We start from the raw sequence: 19,015 nt of genomic DNA on the forward strand, positions 1-19,015 counted from the left end.
AAGGTTTCGGACGTCTAGGCTTAGCCAGACGGACGTGTCCAAGCAGCAATCAGAGACGCAGGTCTCAGGCTGTCCCTCGGGGGGCTGGCCTTTCCGCAGGGACGGCCCCGCCTGAGGGCCGGTCCTCCCTTTCGCCCCGCCCCCAGAGCCCCGCCCCCGCAGCCCGCGTGCTTCCGTGCTGTCCGCTCGCTGATTGGCCGGGGCGCGGTCGCCCGGCCGCGGATTGGCTGCGCTCTGCGGCGCGCGGAGTCACTGGGGCGTCGGGCGCAGTTGGATGAAGATGGCGGCCGCCGAAGGTCCCGCGGGCGACGGGGAGCCGTGGCAGTCCTGGCTTCCCAACCACGTCGTGTTCCTGCGCCTCCGCGAGGGGCTGAAGAACCAGAGCCCGGCCGAAGCTGAGAAGCCGGCGTCTTCGTCGCCGCCCTCGTCGCCGCCGCCGCCGCTGACGAGGAACCTGGTCTTGGGCCTGGGCGGAGAGCTCTTCCTGTGGGACGGCGACTGCAGCTCCTTCCTGGTGGTCCGTCTGCGCGGCCTCGGCGGCGCGGGCGAGGAGCCCTCCCTGTCCCAGTACCAGGTAGGGCCGGGGCCTGGCCCGGGCTGGCTTCCCCGCGCATCCCGGCGGGCGGGCGTGCTGGGCAGGCGTGCGGCACAGGTGTAAGCGCTCGTCCTCGGGGCGCGACCGGTTCTCCTCGCGTCTCTCCTCTTCATTCCGCTTTGTCGTGGCCACTTCGGAGCCGCTCTTTCCCGGGGTTCGTTCCTTCGGCAGAGGTTTGCCGACTCCAACATGCTCTCGGGGTGCTTGGGTTCTTGGGGGGCCCGGGAGCAGGGGAAGGGCCGTGGAAAAGCCGGCGGTGCAGGTGCTCCGAAGGAAAACATAGCAGGTGAGACGAGGGAGAGCGTAGTAGGCTGGTTCTGAGAAACCGGATTCGTGGCGGGACACCCACCAGGTGACAGAGATAATCCTGACTTTCTCCTGGGATTGCAGTGAGCACCGAGTCAGGGGATAGGTTTGAAAGCGCCCAGTCTCGAGTTTTGTGCCTGAGGTGGAGGAGGAATCCCCTGGTCATTCTTTTCCCTTCTAGAAGGTGAGCCCATTCTCAGAGTTGGGAGTTGTGCTTGTTTTGGTTTAGCCGACAGCATGTGAAAGTGGGTGTAGACAGAAAGCATTCCGGACTTGCTGTAGTCAAACACTGCTTTAAGGAAATGCTTATTTGTAATAAACAGATTCTGGTCTTTTAAAGATTAAAAAAAAAAATCGAACACGTGATACCTGTTCTGATACATGCCTTCTGTTGTGAGCCGCTGTCCGGTTCTTGTTGATGAGAAATGATTGGATTTTAACAAGGTACTAGCTGTGTTTCTGCTGTTTTGAAAACAGGTCACAAGTCAACAATCTATTTTCTGTAAAATTTCAGTTCACAGGAGTAATTCTCAGCGCTCGGCACACCATATTCAGCAGCTGTGCAGCATTTAGACCAGTCGTGATTGAATTATTCGTACTTGTTGTGTCTCTTTTCTGCCCCATAACCACCAGGTGGGGTCGTGTCTGTCTGCCTTGTTTTTTTTTTTTTTTTTTTTTTAAGATTTTATTCATTTATTCGACAGAGATAGGGACAGCCAGCGAGAGAGGGAACACAAGCAGGGGGAGTGGGAGAGGAAGAAGCAGGCTCATAGCGAAGGAGCCTGATGTGGGGCTCGATCCCATAACGCTGGGATCACGCCCTGAGCCGAAGGCAGACGCTTAACCGCTGTGCCACCCAGGCGCCCCGTGTCTGCCTTATTTTTGTATCCCCATCCTTCACAGCGAGCCTGGAGCGCGTAAGCTCTCAGGAAATGGTAAGGACTGAATGATTCTCAGTCTTCCAGGATCTCACAGGCAAGAAAGCAGCCTAGCATGAGCTGCAAATTTAAACATCAAGGAAAGAAAAGTGGTGACTCCAGAAACAAAACAAAACCCTCTAAGTGCTGTAATTATCACCTGTGATCTCGGGTGTTTGGGTGGTAAATATAGCCAAAGAGAGGTAGCCTCTGTTTGATTTGAGATAGACTCAGACAGAAAGAGAGTGGGAGTCGAGAAGCTAGGGAAAAGAAAGAACCACCAACGGGAGAAACAAGCATTTAGTTGGACTCGGCAGTGGGCTTACAGACCTCAGTCACGAACAGTAGAAATCTCATTGTGTTCAGAATGGTCTTGTTTGAAAAGATCCTGGCTGAGGGGGATTCTCCTTACAGGAGGGTAAGTGATATGTTGTCAGTCTGGTTTATGAGTGAAAGTAGAAAGGACAGAACATGGGATTGTGAGGTGGTCAGGAGAGAATCAGCAGGACGTGCCCGTCAGAAGAAGTGTGTTGTTGTGAGGGCTGGTGATGCGGAGACAAGCAGCTTATCGGAACCCCCGAAAATGCCACGGCTCTGTGATTCGGCCTTGGTGCAGCAGCGTTTTACTGGCTACAGGAGCTCTTGAAGCTGTTCTCTGTCCCGTTGGACCGTTTCCAATATAGACAGCAGCTGCCGTTTATGAAGACTTCGGAGATTACTTGTTGCTTCACTGAAACACACTGGAGTCAGCAGTCTGCCACGTATTATGCCGAGGGTAGGCGAGGCAGGACACAGGTCTCAAGAATTCACAGTTAGCTGTCCAGGATGGTCAACTGGAAGGATGACTAAGATGCAGGGTGACAAGAGCTATGTGACAGAATCACACAGAGTGCAGAGAAGACGCACGTACCCCTGGCCAGAAGATCAGGGTAATGTCGCAGGAGGTCTCCCGGACCGTGCCAGCCAGCCACAAAAGGAGAAGGAAGAGTTGTTGAGGGACACAGGCTGACTTGATGGGGTGTAGAGACTGTCAGGGGCAGGCTGGAGTTCGGTCACAGAAAGGGAAATTATGTGCAGTGTTTATTTTTCAAGGTTGGGAAATCTGGTGCGTTTTATGTTACATTCCAGCCTCAGCCGTTAAAAATCTCCCATCAGCTCCTCGGCCAGGTGTGAGCACTTGCCCAGAATGCTTCGTTGCTCTGCAGTTCCCGGCCAGGAAAGCAGGGCTGCCCCAGTTGCCGTACGAACTGTACTGAGACGGTCCTGCTTTCAAGTACCTGCCACACGTATTTACTGTGAAATGAAGTATTTTGACCAGTTTGCTTTATTTTCCAGAGATTGCTCTGCATAAATCCACCCCTGTTTGAAATCTATCAAGTCCTGTTAAGTCCAACACAGCATCATATAGCACTTCTAGGAATAAAAGGACTCACGGTGTTAGAACTGCCTAAAAGATGGGGGAAGAATTCTGAATTTGAAGGTGGAAAATCAACAGTGAACTGTAGGTAAGTTGTATTTCCATTTATCGTATGTCCGCCTAGTTTGTAATACCCGTGGGCAGTTGTTCAAGCCGGGGCCCGAAAGCTACATTTTCGGTGCTGCTGATCCGGAACCACAGGCTTCCAGCTGGTCTGCAGCGTCCTGCTGTCCTGTTGTGTGATTGATCCGTCCGCGCGCTCCTGCCTTTCTCCTGCCTGAGTGATCACAGCCGTCTCGGTGCGGCTCAGCTCATTCATGTGGCAGAAATGAGATAACTTTTGAAAAGCAGTTACTATGTCTGAGTCAGACAGTTAAGTTTAAGTTTAATTTTTGTATTTTTCTCAACAAATCCTGAGAAGCGAGAGTTTGAAAGATCTGTTGAAAAGAGTATAAGATAGAAACCACCTTTAGTTCCGTTCCTTTAAAATGTTCCCTGTCTAAAATCGGTTTCCTCGTTTCCACAGTCGGAACGATCATGTTTACGCTGTGGTTCTCTTCCCAGGCCAGTAAGGGGATCAAATCAGTTAGTGTTTCTAGAGTTACGTGTAAACTATAGTCTAAAATACACTGTGATTTAGAAAAGAGTTATGTTTTGATCTTCACTAGTGTTGGCTAAATAGAAGCTTTGAGTGCTCTTCTCAGCAAGATTTGAGAGAAAGAAAGATGGTGAAGGAAAGAGCAAAGACTGTTAAAATGGATTTTCCCGTAGAAGGTCTTTGGTCCACATTCTACGGAATGTTTTGGAAAAACTGTTGTCTTTATTTTAGTACCACTCCCGTTGCTGAGAGATTTTTCACCAGTTCTCCGTCTCTGATTCTGAAGCACGCTGCCTGGTACCCCAGTGAGCTGCTGGACCCCCACATCGTGCTGTTGACGTCAGATAATGTGATAAGGTGCGGTGTGTGTGTCTGTCTGTACCTTCGCGCGGCAGTGGCTTGGGGCGCCGCTGGCCGGGTCCCCGGGTGCGGGGTTGACCCGTGTCAGGCTGCTGCAGGCGCTCGAGCCCAGCGGGCTGTCCGACCGCCCTAACTTAGACGCCCCGGTTCCTGCTTGTCTGCCCAGCCAGGCCTCCCGCCTCCGGTCTGTCCTTCACTAACCTTCCCCAGAGCTCTCCTCGTCCCGTCGCTCGTCTAGAGGTGACGCCCTGTGGGAGAGGACAGTGTGACTGGGAGTTGAGAGATTGGAATTCTTGTCCCAATGCGCCACTTTCGTCTTGGAGATCTTAAACTTGAGGGAGGCCTCAGTTTCCAGTCTTGTAAAATGAGCTGGTTTGATCTGACGGGTTTTGAACTCTGTGACTAAAGGCCCTAATCCTACAGAGATTTCTGTCATGCTTTTATCAGTTAACTTTATGGATCTGCCTTACGTTAAATGGGGTGACTCGGCTGAGGTCAGATAGTTCTGTTTTTCCTCATCACGGCTTTTAACCGTGTTCCACCAGCTCTTCCTCCGTGCGGAGTGCTCGATCCCTTCCTGGCCGCTTACACAGATCTCATCGCTCTCTGCTTACTTGCAGTCATTAAACTGGGTGTGTCCAGCTTAAAACTCCGATGTCCAGGCCATACCAGCCCTGGGTCCTGGCCCGTCACACAGGCCAGACCCCGGGAGAGGGGAAGCTTGTGGGGAGAGCATGACCCGCTCTGAGGTGGGGTCATGTGTAGGGACGGGGTTGCCTCCTGCTTCTCGGGGTCTCACTCCTTGGGAGGGAGGGCAGCTGACGCTGGCTTTCTGTCGGGGTGGGCCTGACCCGGATCCCCGTGTCATCTGGTCCCATCTGCCGCTGGTGGCCTCCACTGACACGGTAACTGCACAGACGGTGTGTGTTTCTCTGGGGCCGCTCATCACTGAGGAGCTCTGTCCCCCTCCCGCTCCGTCTGCCGTCAGGCGGGGCCTCTCTCGGGATGGAGGGTCCTCGCACTCACGATGCAGCCGTTGTGGTCTTTCCTGTGGCGTCATGGTGACCGCCAGGGTCCTCTGCTCTGCCCTCCAAGGGCCACAGGGACCTGGGCATCGGTACCACAGTCCTTTCTCACTGTTCCAGCCCACCCCCTGTAGAAATTTCTGTATGAGCGGTAGATACCACGTAGCAGTCACAAGCCCCCAACCCTAGGGTGTGACCTGTCCGGTTCACTTGGGGATTCCTTACCTGGGGGCCTGCAGTTTTCCGCAGCACATCTGGATTCAGCCAGGACACTCCTCTCCCCTCATTACAGGCACCCCGAAGTCTGGTGGAGTGTCTCCCTCCCCACCCATTTGGCTTTGGAGTTGGAGCTAAAGAAAGGAGGGGATGCCCTCCCACCACAGAGGTTATAGGGTACCCGGAGGGACTCCTGGCGCCCTCTCTCCTGGTCTGTTTTTCTTTAAAGATTTTATTTATTTATTGGAGACAGAGCACAAGCGGGGGGAGCGGCAGGCAGAGGGAGAAGCAGACTCCCCGCGGAGCAGGGGGCCTGATGCGGGACTCGATCCCAGGACCCCGGGATCATGACCTGAACCGAAGGCAGACATGTCACTGGCTGAGTCACCCAGGCGCCCCTCCCCTGGTCTTCCTTCCACATGTGCTGGGAAACGGGGTGGTGGGAAAGGGTGCAGGTCAAGATCTTCCTCGAGTTATGCCTGAAAGGAAGTATCTGGTCTCAACTGTTGAAGGTTCTTTTTAAATATGGGGTACTTGGGGCGCCTGGGTGGCTCAGTTGGTTGAGCATCTGACTCTTGATTTCGGGTCAGGTCATGATCTTGGTTGTGAGATCGCGCCCCTCGCCCCCTGTCAGGCTGAGCGCTCAGTGCAGAGGCTGCTTGAGATTCTCTCTTTCCCTCTCTCTGTCCCACTCATGCTCTCACTCTCTAAATAATCTTGTTTAAAAATATAAATATATATATGTATATTATTACAATACATATCCTACTATACCACTAATTTGCTATTGGTATTTTGAGAATATTTTATCATAATTGGCTTCCTTTTTTTTTTAAGACTATGGACTCTGAGAAACAAACTGAGGGCTTCAGAGGGGATGGGGGTGGGGGAATGGGATAGACTGGTGTCCCCCCGCGTGCGGCGCCCCTGCTCTTCCTGTCACTCCCCCCGCTGCAGTGTGTCCCACGTGGCACCAGCGAGTGTGCTCAAGGGCTCAGGATGGGAGAGATGGGGGTGCGACGCTGTGCCGGAGGCCGGGAGGGACTTTGGTGAGGATGGGGAGTATTTCTAGAGGTCCTACGGACACCCCGCTCTTACGTTGTTGAGGAACAGATGGAAGTACGCTTCTCCGGCAGGAAGAGCAAGCTCCGTGGCGGAGAAATGGCTGTGAGCCCGCCCGAAAATGCCGGACCAGTGATTACACGGAGGGGAGGGCAGTTTGGAAATGAAAGCATTCTAAGCGCCGGCTGTCTCCTCCTCTGCTTACCAGGATTTACTCCCTGCGCGAGCCGCAGACCCCCGCCAGGGTCATCGTGCTTTCAGAAGCGGAAGAGGAGAGCCTGATACTCAATAAAGGGTAAGTTCTTCGTGTCCTGAAATGTGTTTTCAGTTAGTTTATTGGGATTACAAATGCAGTTTTAACAGAGATTGCAAGGTTTTCCATCGCTGACCGGCATGCTGGTGGTGGTGAGAGCAGACACCCATATTTATTAACCTCGAATGGAATTGGAACCTTTTTGGATGACCAGTTACGTGAAACTTTAAAATACAAAGACGGCCTGTCTTATCACTGTTCTTCCTAATTGTAGAGGTGACACGCATTTATTGTAGAAAATTAGGAATACCTGCAGAAAAATATTGAGAAGAAAATGAAATATTTTGTGAAATCCCATAGTCTCTCCTCCCCACAGCAGCCAGTGACACTCTGGGTATAAAGCAGGTCGCTGTGTCCCTGCTGCCCTCCCTCACTGATTTCCCACAGACGTGCCCTGCCTGCCCCTCCGCAGCCCCTCTCCTGCCCTGTGTCCCGGCTCTGGCTCAGCCACCTAGGCCTCCTTGCCCTTCGTTCTCCGCACCGTCTCCGCCCACGTAGAGCCTTTGCGTCTGTGCTTTGCCACGTGACCGCAGACTCGTTCCCGTCCGTCCTTCGGGTCTGTGCTCAGGTCTCACCGCGGCAGAGTCGTCCCCAGGCCACTCGGTCCGAGTCAGTGCCGTCTAGCCACGCGTCACTTCTCTTCCTGGCGTCCGTGGCCAACACCGTGTCGTGTGCTCCTTTCTCGTGTCGCGTGTGTCGCTGTCATGAGAGGGCGGGGCCGTCAGGTATACGGACGTTCCCACAGTGCGCCCCGCGGGGCCTCGTGGACACTTGTAGAAGGAACCTATCCCACACTCAGAACTGGCTTTCCTGTTTTCTTCCTCTTCGGTTCATGCGTGTCTTTGTGGAGGTTTTACCGTGTCTGGGGGTTTAGCCGCTGAGGACGGCAGCCTCGCTGGGGGCGTCGATGCTTCTGTCATTTAGGTGTGATTTCTTTGTCTTCTCCACGGAATACAGATCCCACGCCCACTTCCTGTTACTGGATATTTTGTTTCAACAGGCCGGTTTCTAACTGTCTTTTCAGGAGGGCGTATACCGCGTCCCTGGGGGAGACAGCAGTCGCGTTTGACTTCGGGCCGTTGTCCGCGGTCCCGAACAGCATGTTCGGGCAGAAGGGCAAAGGGGACGTCGTGGCGCACCCGCTCTACATCCTGTATGAGAACGGGGAGACCTTCCTCACGTACGTCAGCCTGGTGCACAGGTGAGTGAGGGGCGGCCGCCTGCGCGGAGACCCAGCCGGTGCCCAGTGCGCACCTGCCACAGGGGGCGTGGGTCCGTGGTTTTCAGTCTGTGGCAGCGCGGCCACCCTGCAGGGCTCGGTTTGCGTGTTTTGGAGAAAGACCAGTACCGATCGTTTGACCTGCCATTTCCTCACCGTCAACCACCAAACCGTGTTAGGGACACAGAGACTGAGTGCTCAGAGGATGGAGAGAGATCGCACTGAAGGAGGTCGGGACATTTTCGTGGAGAGGGACGCGTGTCTGATGCGGGATCCACTGAGGGCCGGGAAGGGCGCATCAGGCGGAGTATGTAAGCAGGTGCCCGTGTCACTCGCGGCTCAGCGATGAGACATTTGTGGCAAGAGCAGGGGTTTCAGCTAGGCGGCATCAGATGATAGAGCTAGATTTATCTGCCAGGGAAAATTCGGTGGAGTTAAGCACAGTCAAGGAACGTGGGTGTTTTCTGTAGGAGCAGGGCCGTAGGAAGCCGGTGACGGCTTCTGAACAGAAGGATACGGTTAGGGACACGGGGGCAGAGAGACATTTGAAGACGCTGTGGTACACGTTGGCGGACCGTCTGCGGGACTCGAGCTGGGGCACGAAGGCAGACGTGCACACGGTGGACGGCACGGAGAGCGGGTCCCTGAGACCTGGCTGCTGGCCGGGCGAGGGGGCGAGCCACTCACGGATACCGCGGTCTGCAGGGGCAGTTAATGGGGCGGGGGTGTGTTACTGAGGGTCCATGTGACCCTGTGTTGGACAAGAAAGTGGGAACGCTCCTTGGAGAGTTGGAAACACAGGCCTGGGGACAAGAGGCAGACCTGAAGATCAGGAGCTGAGGCGCTGCTGTCATGGGGGCGAGTCGAGAGAGGATAAGAACTGGGGGCAAGTTTGTGACTGGAAAGGCCTACGGCCAGAGGCTGAACATTGTGCTTCATTCCTGAGTCGTCTCAACAGACAGTAATCCGGGCCCAGGTGCGTGGCCCCTTGTCCCCCAGCAGTCCCGTAGCAGACCGGGCCCGGGCGTGGCATCGCGGGCGCTGCTGAGTGGGCCAGGGGACGTGCTCGGCCGCCCAGCTTGCAACACAGGACACTGCTGACACAGGAGCTTGGACAGGGGGATCCGCGGGGAGACATGGGGCGGGAGTGGCTCCGGAGGGAAAGGAGGGCGAGCAGGGCATGAGGCTAGAAAGAGCTCGATGTGTGGCGAGGCCGTGAGGACTCACTCCGGTCCTCAACCCAGATGTTCTCCGCCTTTCACACACACCCCTGTCTGGGGGGCCTCCGTGCTGACACCGTTAGCCTCCCGCCGCTCGGCCGGGTGCCTTCTGCATCCTCTTACGTCCAGTCCAGTCCCAAATTCTCTCGATTTTACCCTAAAAATTCCTGGAACGCAAACCCCCCTTCTCTCCATCCCCTTGTCCTGGCTTTGGACCTTCATTGTCTTCTGTCCAAATCCTTCCTCCCTTCACCAGCGGCCCCGAGTCCCATTTATCCCTGCACGTCCTCCCCTCACTGCCGTCACATGCATCTTGGTGAAGCGCGGCTCTGTCACCCTTGATGTAAAGCCATGCTGGTAAAGCCATGCTGACACGTGGTTACCCAGCGGGGAGACCAAGCACGTGAACGTGGCCGGCGAGACCGCCGCGTCCTGCGCCAGTCCCGGGCTACTTTCCCGTGGCCTCCCACGCTAGTAGGCGGACTCTCCTTCCGTGGGTCCTTGTCTTCCATGCTTCCAGAACTTTCTAGAGCTGCTCCTTACCTTGGAGTGTTCACCACCCCCTCCCAGAATGTACCCTATCCCATTGATCTTATTAGTTTTTGATACCTTTTTACCTCATTTGTTTTTTTAAAGATTTATTTAGGGGTGCCTGGGTGGCTCATGCAGTGAAGCATCTACCTTCGGCTCAGGTCATGATCCCAGGGTTTTGGGATCAAGTCCCAGCCTCCGCAGTAGTGATTTTTTTTTTTTTTTTTTTTTTTTTTTTTTTTTTTAGTATTTTATTTTTTTATTTGACAGACAGGAAACACAAGCAGGGGGAGTGGGAGAAGGAGAAGCAGGCTCCCCGCCGAGCAGGGAGCCCGATGCAGGGCTTGATCCCAGGACCCTGGGATCATGTCCTGAGCCGAAGGCAGATGCTTAACGGCTGAGCCACCCAGGCACCCCAGCGCACTAGTGATGTTTGAGCTGAATAGTGGGGAGCGTTCGGCACTCTCTGCCCCCGTGCACCAGTAAGCGCCCATCCACCTCCATCCCCCCCATGGCGACAACTGGTGTCTTCAGGCACAAACTTCTCTGCAGTTGAGAAGCACCGGGGTGAGAGCTGAGCGGGGAGCGCGCACGGTCGGGGTGGGCCGGCCGCAGGCATGCGTGGTCCGAGCCGGGCTGGGAGCAGCAGCGTGGTTTCCCTCCGTGGACGCCTGCCAGCGTGTGTCACTGTTCCCGCAGCCCCGGGAGCGTGGGGAAGCTGCTGGGTCCCCTGCCCATGCACCCCGCAGCAGAAGATAACTATGGCTACGACGCGTGTGCCATCCTCTGCCTGCCCTGCGTGCCCAACATCCTGGCGATCGCCACTGAGTCGGGAGTGCTGTATCACTGTGTCGTGCTGGAAGGGGAGGAGGAGGACGACCAAACAGTGAGTTGGGCGCGGGGCGAGCGGGCAGCTCCATCCCCGAGTGTGGCTCCCGGGCCAGGGGAACGCCTGTAGCAGGAGGGGCTCTGTGTCACTGCACACGCACGGGGCTTCCCTGGCCTGCGTGCCCCGGGGTGTGGCCTCCAGTGACGGACACACAGAACCGTGCAGTCCGTAAACGGGCTCTTCTGAACTTGATTCGCATCTCCCTGCAAGAAGAGGCCGTTTTGTCCTCTCATCGGGACACGGGGGGTACAGTCGGGTGGGATGGACGCAAATGGCTGAGACTGTTTCTTTCACAGTCGGAGAAGTCCTGGGACTCCAGGGCCGACTTCATCCCCTCTCTGTACGTGTTCGAGTGTGTGGAGCTGGAGCTCGCCCTGACGCTCGCCGCCGGGGACGACGACCCCTTCGATTCTGACTTTTCTTGTCCGATCAAACTGCACAGAGGTAATGTCACCGCATTGACTTCCAGCCTGTCCTGCTTGTCGGGGACAGTGCCGGCCGTTCCCGGGCACATGGTTTTTTGGTTCCAGCTGCGGGAAGGCTGACTGAGCCCCGAGCGCTTTCCGGGCTCTGCATGACCCTCCGGGGCCAAGAAAGGCTGGGCCGGTTTCCCGGGTTTTTGCATAGTCTGCCATCTGGATCCACCCAGATCGAGAGTGGGGAATTTCTCCTGGTCCAGTCGAAAGCTGATTTTGTGATTCAAATACTTAAACGTATACAAACTTTAATAAACTTTAACAGGAACTTTAAAAATCAAATTACAAGATGCTATGAAGATACTGCTTTAAAGCCTCTTTCTTCACTTTCAGACACATCATGGTATCTTGTTACTTCCAGACCCGGTTTGAACACTGGCCTTTTCTCTTTTTCTCTTTTAACTGACCTGGGTTGGTACCACATCTTTCCGGCAACTTTTCTGTGTTCATCTGGGGAGCTTCTGGGCAGACTGAGCCCCTGGAAGCCGGGGCTGTTGAGGCACCGAGGGGCTGAGTGGAAGGAGCCTGGTGCCTGCTGGGTTTGGGGCACGGTTCTGACATTAACGGGCGTTCGGTCAACCCCTCTGGGCTCTGTGTTCTCATCTGGAAATGGTAGGGGTGACATCAGATGACCCGTGAGGCCCTCTGACACAAGCCCCTGCGATCCCGCTGTCCTTCCACCACTTCTCGGAGTCTCCTCCCGGTTTCCCGGTTTCCCGGGTCCCATGCAGAGGCAGGAGCTCGTCTGCTCGCCGACCCTGGGGCCAGCCCGTGGGGTTTGGTTCAGCTCCGTAGAGAGGACAGCAGACGTTTCGGGGCCCGTGGTTCTCGTAGATCGGCATGGGGAGCTCGCTAAGCGCGTCTAGTTCGACAGTCCAAGTGGTCAGGGCCAGGACTTAGACACGAGGACACTGGGACACTTGCTTCTTGGTTTTCTCATAGAGAATAGGTCTTTGGGAAATCGTAAACGTGGACATTCTCACCTTGGTTTTTCCAGTGAGAGTTAATATTTCATGTGTAAAGTTAGGAAACTTTTGACTCGTTCCTATTTGTGCCTAGGGCACATTGCCGTCACTGAAACGTACCCAGATCTGTCACGACGTGACTGGGTGGCCGCCGTGTAGCGCCGTCTGGCCGATTCCTACATGAGTTACAGTGTGGCCTCTCTTGTGACAGATTTCTGGTTACTTCCCAATACGGAGATTTTTCTGTTGACTCAGCAGCATGGACACATTTTGAAAAGCAATACGAAATAACAGACCTAAGGAGATGATTCGAGCCTGAGATAAAGTCTTCACTTTGGGCAGATGAAAAGAGACTTAATATTTTATTGTTCAGAGAGGGGACTGCCTTAGGCCAGGATTTTCAAAACTTTGTAATAGTGTGATGCTGTTTTCAGAGGGTAGTCACACAGGCCCACAACATAACAGGAAAAAAATGTAACATTCACTTTACAACATCAATTTACTGTGAGGTCAACAGTAAGAAAGGCTGTTAGAAGGAAATTTTCATCTGGGGCTTAGGGATGACAGTTGCATCTTTTTTTTTTTTTTTTTTTCTTTAAGTAGGTGCCATGCCCAGTGTGGGGCTTGAACTCACGCCCCTGACGTCAAGGGTCACATGCTCTACCAACTGAGCCAGCCAGGGGCCCAAACTTTTTTTTTTAAAGATTTTATTTATTTTTTAAAGATTTTATTTATTTATTTGACAGAGAGAGAGAGACAGCCAGCGAGAGAGGGAACACAAGCAGGGGGAGTGGGAGAGGAAGAAGCAGGCTTCCAGCAGAAGAGCCCGATGTGGGACTCGATCCCAGAACGCCGGGATCACGCCCTGAGCCGAAGGCAGACGCTTAACAACTGCGCCACCCAGGCGCCCCTAAAGATTTTAAGTACTCTCTACACCCAACATGGGGCTCGAACTCACAACCCCGAGGTCAGGAGTCACCGCTCCACCGACTGAGCAGCCAGGCCCCTCGACAGTTGCATCTTGAATCCGCTTTAGCATGTGAATCATTCCTGTATCTTGTTTTAGTACCGCTGAGGCACAGCGGTAAGTACGCATAAATATGCAGGAGCTCCTCTTTTAGTCTCGTAGCCTCACTGGTGCTGGGGCTCTAGAGAAGTATACACGATTTCATCAAAATTATGTCACGGTTCCTCGCATTTCGTAGTATAAATATAAAGGATCCTCTGGGCGCCTGGGAGGCTCGGTCAGTCAGGTGTCCGACTGTTGATTTCGGCTCAGGTCATGATCTCAGGGTCGTGACATCGAGCCCCACGTCAGGCTCCAAGCTCAGCGGGGTCTGCTGGAGATTCTCTCCCCCTCCCCAACTCTCTTGCATGTGTGCACATGTGCACTCTAAAATAAATAAATCTTTTTAAAAAAATAAGTAAACATAAAGGATTGTGAAATAAGAATTGCATTTAAAAAACCCCAGGTATTTACTTGGGACGACTGGCGGGCTCCACTGGAAGAGCATTTGACTCTTGATCTCAGGGTCGTGAGTTCAAGCCCTATTTTGGGAGCAAAATTACTTAAGGATAAAAAAAAAGAATTAAACTAAACGTGAAAGCATCCGTGAGTCAGCGTTATCAGGAAACGATTGCCCCGCCTGTCTGGATGCGCGGTGATGGGACTGCTGACTCCGCCACCGTCCTCGAGCGCCAAGGCATGTGCCCTTGCTCAGGGAGGGTCACGAGGGACGCGTGCGAGCGCAGGCGCGTCCGCAGAGCTGCACCGTTTGAATTTGGAGAACCGTAGATAAGCGCACAGAGGTGGACAGAAAGGCAACAGGCATGTATGTTTTGGTGACCTCTTCTGTTAACGTTGAGAAATATTTGGGTTGTGTTTATTACTTTTAAAAATACTTAATATATATTTGAAAATTCAGATTTTCAAGTTTCAAGGCCCCTGACACGGTAGCACAGTGTGAAGGTCCCACAGACCGTCTGTCTATCCCTCTGGCCACAGATGTGTTTGCGGGGTGCCGGGGTGAGTGTCCGTGTTCTAACGACTGCCACTGTACGGTTCATGGTTCCGTCTGCAGATCCCAAGTGTCCCTCAAGATACCACTGCACTCACGAAGCCGGCGTGCACAGCGTTGGGCTCACGTGGATTCATAAACTTCAGAAGTTTCTTGGGTCAGGTGAGTCTTTTGTACTTTTCAGTATATTTCAAAGATTCTATCAAAAAGTAGTTTGGAATTGGGGTGCCTGGATGGCTCAGTCCATTGAACATCCGACTCTCCATGTCGGCTCAGGTCATGATTTCAGGCTTGGGAAACTGAGCCCCGTGTCAGGCTCTGTGCTCAGTGGGGAGTCTGCTTGAGATTCTCTCTCCCGCACCCCATTCCCCCCAGCACGTTGCATGCACATTCTCTCTCTCTCTCTCTCTCTCAAAAAAAAAAAAAAAAAGTACTTTGGAATAGAAAAATAGGGAAAATCAATGAAATCAAAAGGTGTTTCTTTGAAAAGATCAACAAAATTGACAGACCTTTGGCCAGACGGACCAAGACCTGGGGGAGAGGACTCCGCCCACGGCTACTGAGGGCAGAGGAGGGAGGGCTCCCGCCCACCTCCCAGACGTGTTCAGGATTCGGAGGAGGTACCAGGGACAGCGCGGCACCACGCTGATCACCAGGATGACAAGGACAAATTCCTAGAAAGTCACCAACAACCAGTGCTGATTCGAGAGAAACTAGTGAAGAGATGGAGAGTAACAAAAACTGCCCGAGCAGAAAAGCTCAGGAGGACAGTGTTGCGCATTTAAAGAGTACCAGCTGTTGACAGGCTCTTCCAAACAGCAGAAGGAAGAGAAGTGCTTCCCGGCTCGCTCTCTGAGGTCGTCGTTACCCTGGTAGCAAGACTGGATGAAGACGTGCGAGGACAGGAAGCCACAGACACGTACCTCCCGCGAAGACAGATGCCGAAGATCCTCAGCAGAATCCTGGCAGAGCCAGCCAGCAACACACGCAAGGGACTGTACCCCGTGACTAGGAGGGCTGCGTCCCGGGAACGCGAGGTTGGCTAACGTCCAGAAAGCAGTCGGTGATGACGTGGCATCAGCGGAAGGACAAACCGTAGGAGCTTCTCAGCAGACACAGGAAAGCCGTCTGAGGAAATCAGCCTTTCCTGTTACAAACAGGCAGCAAACTAGGAACACACGCCGGCTTCCTGTGACGGACGGCGTCTTCGGAGGGGCCGCGGCCAGCACGTGCTCACGGGGAAGACCGGGTGATTTCCTTCGCTTCCTTCGCTGCTGTGACAAGTCCCCATAACCTCAGTGGCTCAGACAACGCAGATTTATCTTCGTGCCATAGGTTACAGGTCCTGGGCTGTCTCCCTGGGCAGAGCGTGTCCCTTTCTGGAGACCAGGAGAGAATCCACGTCCAGCCTTTTCCCTCTTCCCCCGCCTTCCTTTGCTCGGAGCCCCTTCCTCCCGTCAGAGCCACGGGGTGGGGGGGGACACATCTGACGAGCCGCTGTAACCCGGTCTGCAACCCTGTTCCCCCGTCATGTGGCCTCACATTCTCACCGGCTCGGGGGGTTTGAATGCAGACACCACTGCGGGGGTGGGGCCGGTGTGCCTACAAATGCACCCCGTGGCCTCCAAAGACTCATCTCTGCCCCACAGGCCAGACACGCAGACCGTGGCAGCACAAAGCAACACGGAGGTCAGAACCTCGGCTACGTCTCTTCCCAAATCATCCACGTCAGCGACGGGCAAGACTCGGAGTCCAGTCCACCCTGGGGCAGAGTTCTTGCTGTGGACCCATGAAGCCAGAAAACACGTTACCTGTTGGCACACAAACCTTGTAGAGTTTTCAGTTCAAAAGGGAAAAAAATGGAAAGAAAAAGAAACCACAGGTCATAAGCAAGTTCACAGCTCAGACTCTGCTGGGTTTCAGGGCCTGGGGGTAGCGCTCCGGGCTCCACTGCTCTCTTAGTAAATGTTCCTGTTTTCCAGAAAGGGGGCAAGTAATTACCCTGTTTCCCGCCTGTAGGATTTGGGGGGCAGAACCCCCTTTTCTTACTGTCCCTCTGACCCTTTCAGCCCAAGGCAGCAGTGTTTCTGTGGCTGCCAAGTCCTCAAGAACTTCTTGGATCCCCGTATCACGAGGAGGCTCACCCACAGATCTTGCCTGGGGGGCCCCATCTCTATTTTAGGTTCTGCTCAGGTGACCGGAGCATCTGAGCCACACTCCTGATCTCTTCAGAGAGCCTTCGCGAGACTGAATATTCTGACCTTTTCACCTTTCTGAGCTGTTAGCAGAAGATCGAACGGCTGCACCAGTAGTTTTTTCCTCTCAAACATGATTTCCTGACCATGAATCTCTTAATTTTAGCATCTTTTGCCATCCAGATAGGTTGAGAATTTCCCAAATCATCAAATTCTTGGGATTTTTGTAAGAAACCAGTTATATTTTTTCTCCTATTTTACTGTAATTAGCGAGAAGAAACCAGGCCACGTAGCCGACGTTTTGCTTGGAACTGTCCGCTGAACGTCCATTTTGGTTGTTTACACGTTCTGCCGTCCACACTTTCCCCTTAAGATCTGAAGCACAAGGACATCGCTCTTGCCACTCGTGTTCAACGTTGTCGAACTGGCAAACGAGGAAATTAGCCGAGAAAGTGAATAAAAGGCTTCAAGATTAGAAAGGAAGAACTAAAACTCTTTCTTCTGAAAATGTGATCTTTTATATGGTAAATCATAGGGGATCCATTACCACAGTGTTTGTCCTAATGATTTCGGAGAGCTTGCGGGATAGAAGAGCAGCATGCAGACGTGTTTCTGCGCACTAGTGACAATCCAAAAGAAAATTAAGAACACAGGCCCATTTATAATAGCTTCAAAAGAAAATGCTTAAGAATGAATTTAACAAAAGTGTAAAACATACGCCTAAAACTACAACATGTTGCTGAAAGAAATAAGCCTAAATAAATAAAAAACCTCCCAGGTTCATGAATCAGAAACCATGATACTATTAATGGTAATACTCTTTAAGTCGTGCAGACCCAGTGCCATTCCTGTGAGAATTCGCGGAAAGTGACATACTGATCCTAAAATTCATTTGGAATTCCAAGGCCCCAGAGTAGCCAACACAGTCTTGAAGAACAAGAACAGAGTTGGAGGACCCACACTTGCCGATTTCAGCTTCTTACAGAAGGTATGGTCATCCGGACAGCGCGATGCTGACAGAAGGAGACGCGTGGCGGTCGGGGGAATGGGGTGGAGAGTCCAGCTGGTTTCCACAAGGTCGCCGACACACATCAGCTGGGGAAAAGCAGTCTTGTTGACGGGTGGTGCTGGGACACGTGTGCGTGTACCTGCGGAGGACGGAAGTGGACCCTTCCTCACACCGTAATGCAAGAATGACTCGAAATGGATCCTAGAACTAAAACTATAGAACTCTCAGAAGCAGACGTCACAAAAGTGAAGAGACAAGCCACAGAATGGGAGTAAATGCGAATCCCGTGTCTGGTAACGGACTTGTAGCTAGAATACGTAAGGGGCTCACAGAACTCAGTAATAAGAAGACAAGAGCCCGATTTAAAAACGGATAAAGGATAGGAGTAGACATTGTTCCTCCGACGAGGTGCAGGCGGCCAGTAAGCACATGAGAACGTGCTCGATATCTGTCACGGAAGTGAGACGCCAGACAACCGCTGGGTACGACTTCACGCCCATCGAAGCGGCTAAAAGCAGAACTGACAGTAATGTGAGCGGTCGGCACAGGGCTTGCAGACACGTGACGTGGTATGGCACTGAGGAAACTGGCTGCTCCCCAGGTGACCTACACAGGGTTACGGTATGACCCGGCGGCTCCGCTCCTCGGTGCCCACGCACGTGTCCACACCAGCCCAGTTAGTGGACGTTCGCAGTGGCGTTCTTGTGACAAACAGCCAGGTGTCTGTCACTGTGGCCAGGTAGTGATCCCGCCGTCCGATGGAGTGTCCGCCAACAGCAGGAAGGGACGAGGTACCCAGACAGCCACCTGTCGTGTGATCCTGCACATGTGAACTGTGCGGGGGAGGCGGGTGCGTGGAGACAGATGGTAGATGGGAGTGGTGGTGGCCTGGAGCCATTGGCCAAACTCGCGTGATTGCTCACGAGCATGGGACTTCCTTTTGGGTCATTTAAACATTTGTTGTTTTAAGATTTTTTATTTATTTGAAAGAGAGAGCAAGAGAGAGCACGAGTAGAGGGAGGGGCAGAGGGAGAAGCAGGCTCCCTGCTGAGCAGGGAGGGAGCCTGATGCAGGACTCAGTCCCAGGACCCTGGGATCATGACCTGAGCCGAAGGCAGACGTGTCACTGGCTGAGCCACCCAGGCGCCCTCGTGAAAAGACTCTCAGGTCTCTGTGTGGTGCTTGTATGATTCTCGCACAAACCCCCTGGAAGGATACACTTTAAGTGGGCGGGTGGTGTGCTGCTGGGGATCACATCGCAGAAAGCTGTGGGAGAGCCCGCCGAGGCGTGCGAGGTGCGCGTGAGGCGGCCGCTGGCCGGGAGCGATGGCCGGGACTGTCGTGCTCGTGGAACATGCCTGTGTTTAGACAGCTGGCCAGGGAGAACCCACTTTCCCTGTTGGGCCGGGAACCTGGAGCCCCGGGTCAGGAGGGCGTGGTCGGCACGAGGCCGGGGTCTGAGCCGGGCCCTTGGCTGTGTCCCTCCGGCGCCGGGCCGTGTGCGCAGAGCGGTGACCCGTGTCCCTGTGCCCCTCCCCCCGCAGACGAGGAGGATAAGGACGGCTTGCAGGAGCTCGCCGCGGAGCAGAAGTGCTTCGTGGAGCACATCCTCTGCACGAAGCCGCTGCCCTGCAGGTAAGGCCGCGTCCACCCGCACACGGGTCCCAGGCCCCCCCCCCCCCCC

At 53.9% G+C, this 19,015-nt stretch overlaps 1 protein-coding gene and 1 long non-coding RNA gene across 2 annotated transcripts in view; one reads left to right on the forward strand and one right to left on the reverse strand.

The window, feature by feature from the left end:
• The first annotated feature begins 236 nt into the window (after positions 1-236).
• Positions 237-19,015, forward strand: part of NUP88 (nucleoporin 88) — a 22,702-nt gene continuing 3,923 nt past the window's right edge. Inside the window, exons 1-9 of the mRNA XM_040629858.1 lie at positions 237-574; positions 3,154-3,323; positions 4,065-4,190; positions 6,705-6,791; positions 7,834-8,010; positions 10,479-10,665; positions 10,965-11,112; positions 14,191-14,289; positions 18,876-18,966. Of these exons, the coding sequence (XP_040485792.1) occupies positions 275-574; positions 3,154-3,323; positions 4,065-4,190; positions 6,705-6,791; positions 7,834-8,010; positions 10,479-10,665; positions 10,965-11,112; positions 14,191-14,289; positions 18,876-18,966 (1,385 nt within the window). The 5' untranslated portion in view covers positions 237-274. The remainder of the gene's footprint in view (positions 575-3,153; positions 3,324-4,064; positions 4,191-6,704; positions 6,792-7,833; positions 8,011-10,478; positions 10,666-10,964; positions 11,113-14,190; positions 14,290-18,875; positions 18,967-19,015) is intronic.
• Positions 6,814-7,827, reverse strand: LOC103660330. The gene is made up of 2 exons (XR_567780.2): positions 7,261-7,827; positions 6,814-7,059 (listed from the first exon to the last, which is right to left on the reverse strand). It is a non-coding gene; the product is annotated as an uncharacterized LOC103660330 (long non-coding RNA).

This window comes from Ursus maritimus, unplaced genomic scaffold (assembly GCF_017311325.1).
Source record: "Ursus maritimus isolate PB19 unplaced genomic scaffold, ASM1731132v1 scaffold_14, whole genome shotgun sequence".
NCBI lineage: Eukaryota > Metazoa > Chordata > Mammalia > Carnivora > Ursidae > Ursus > Ursus maritimus.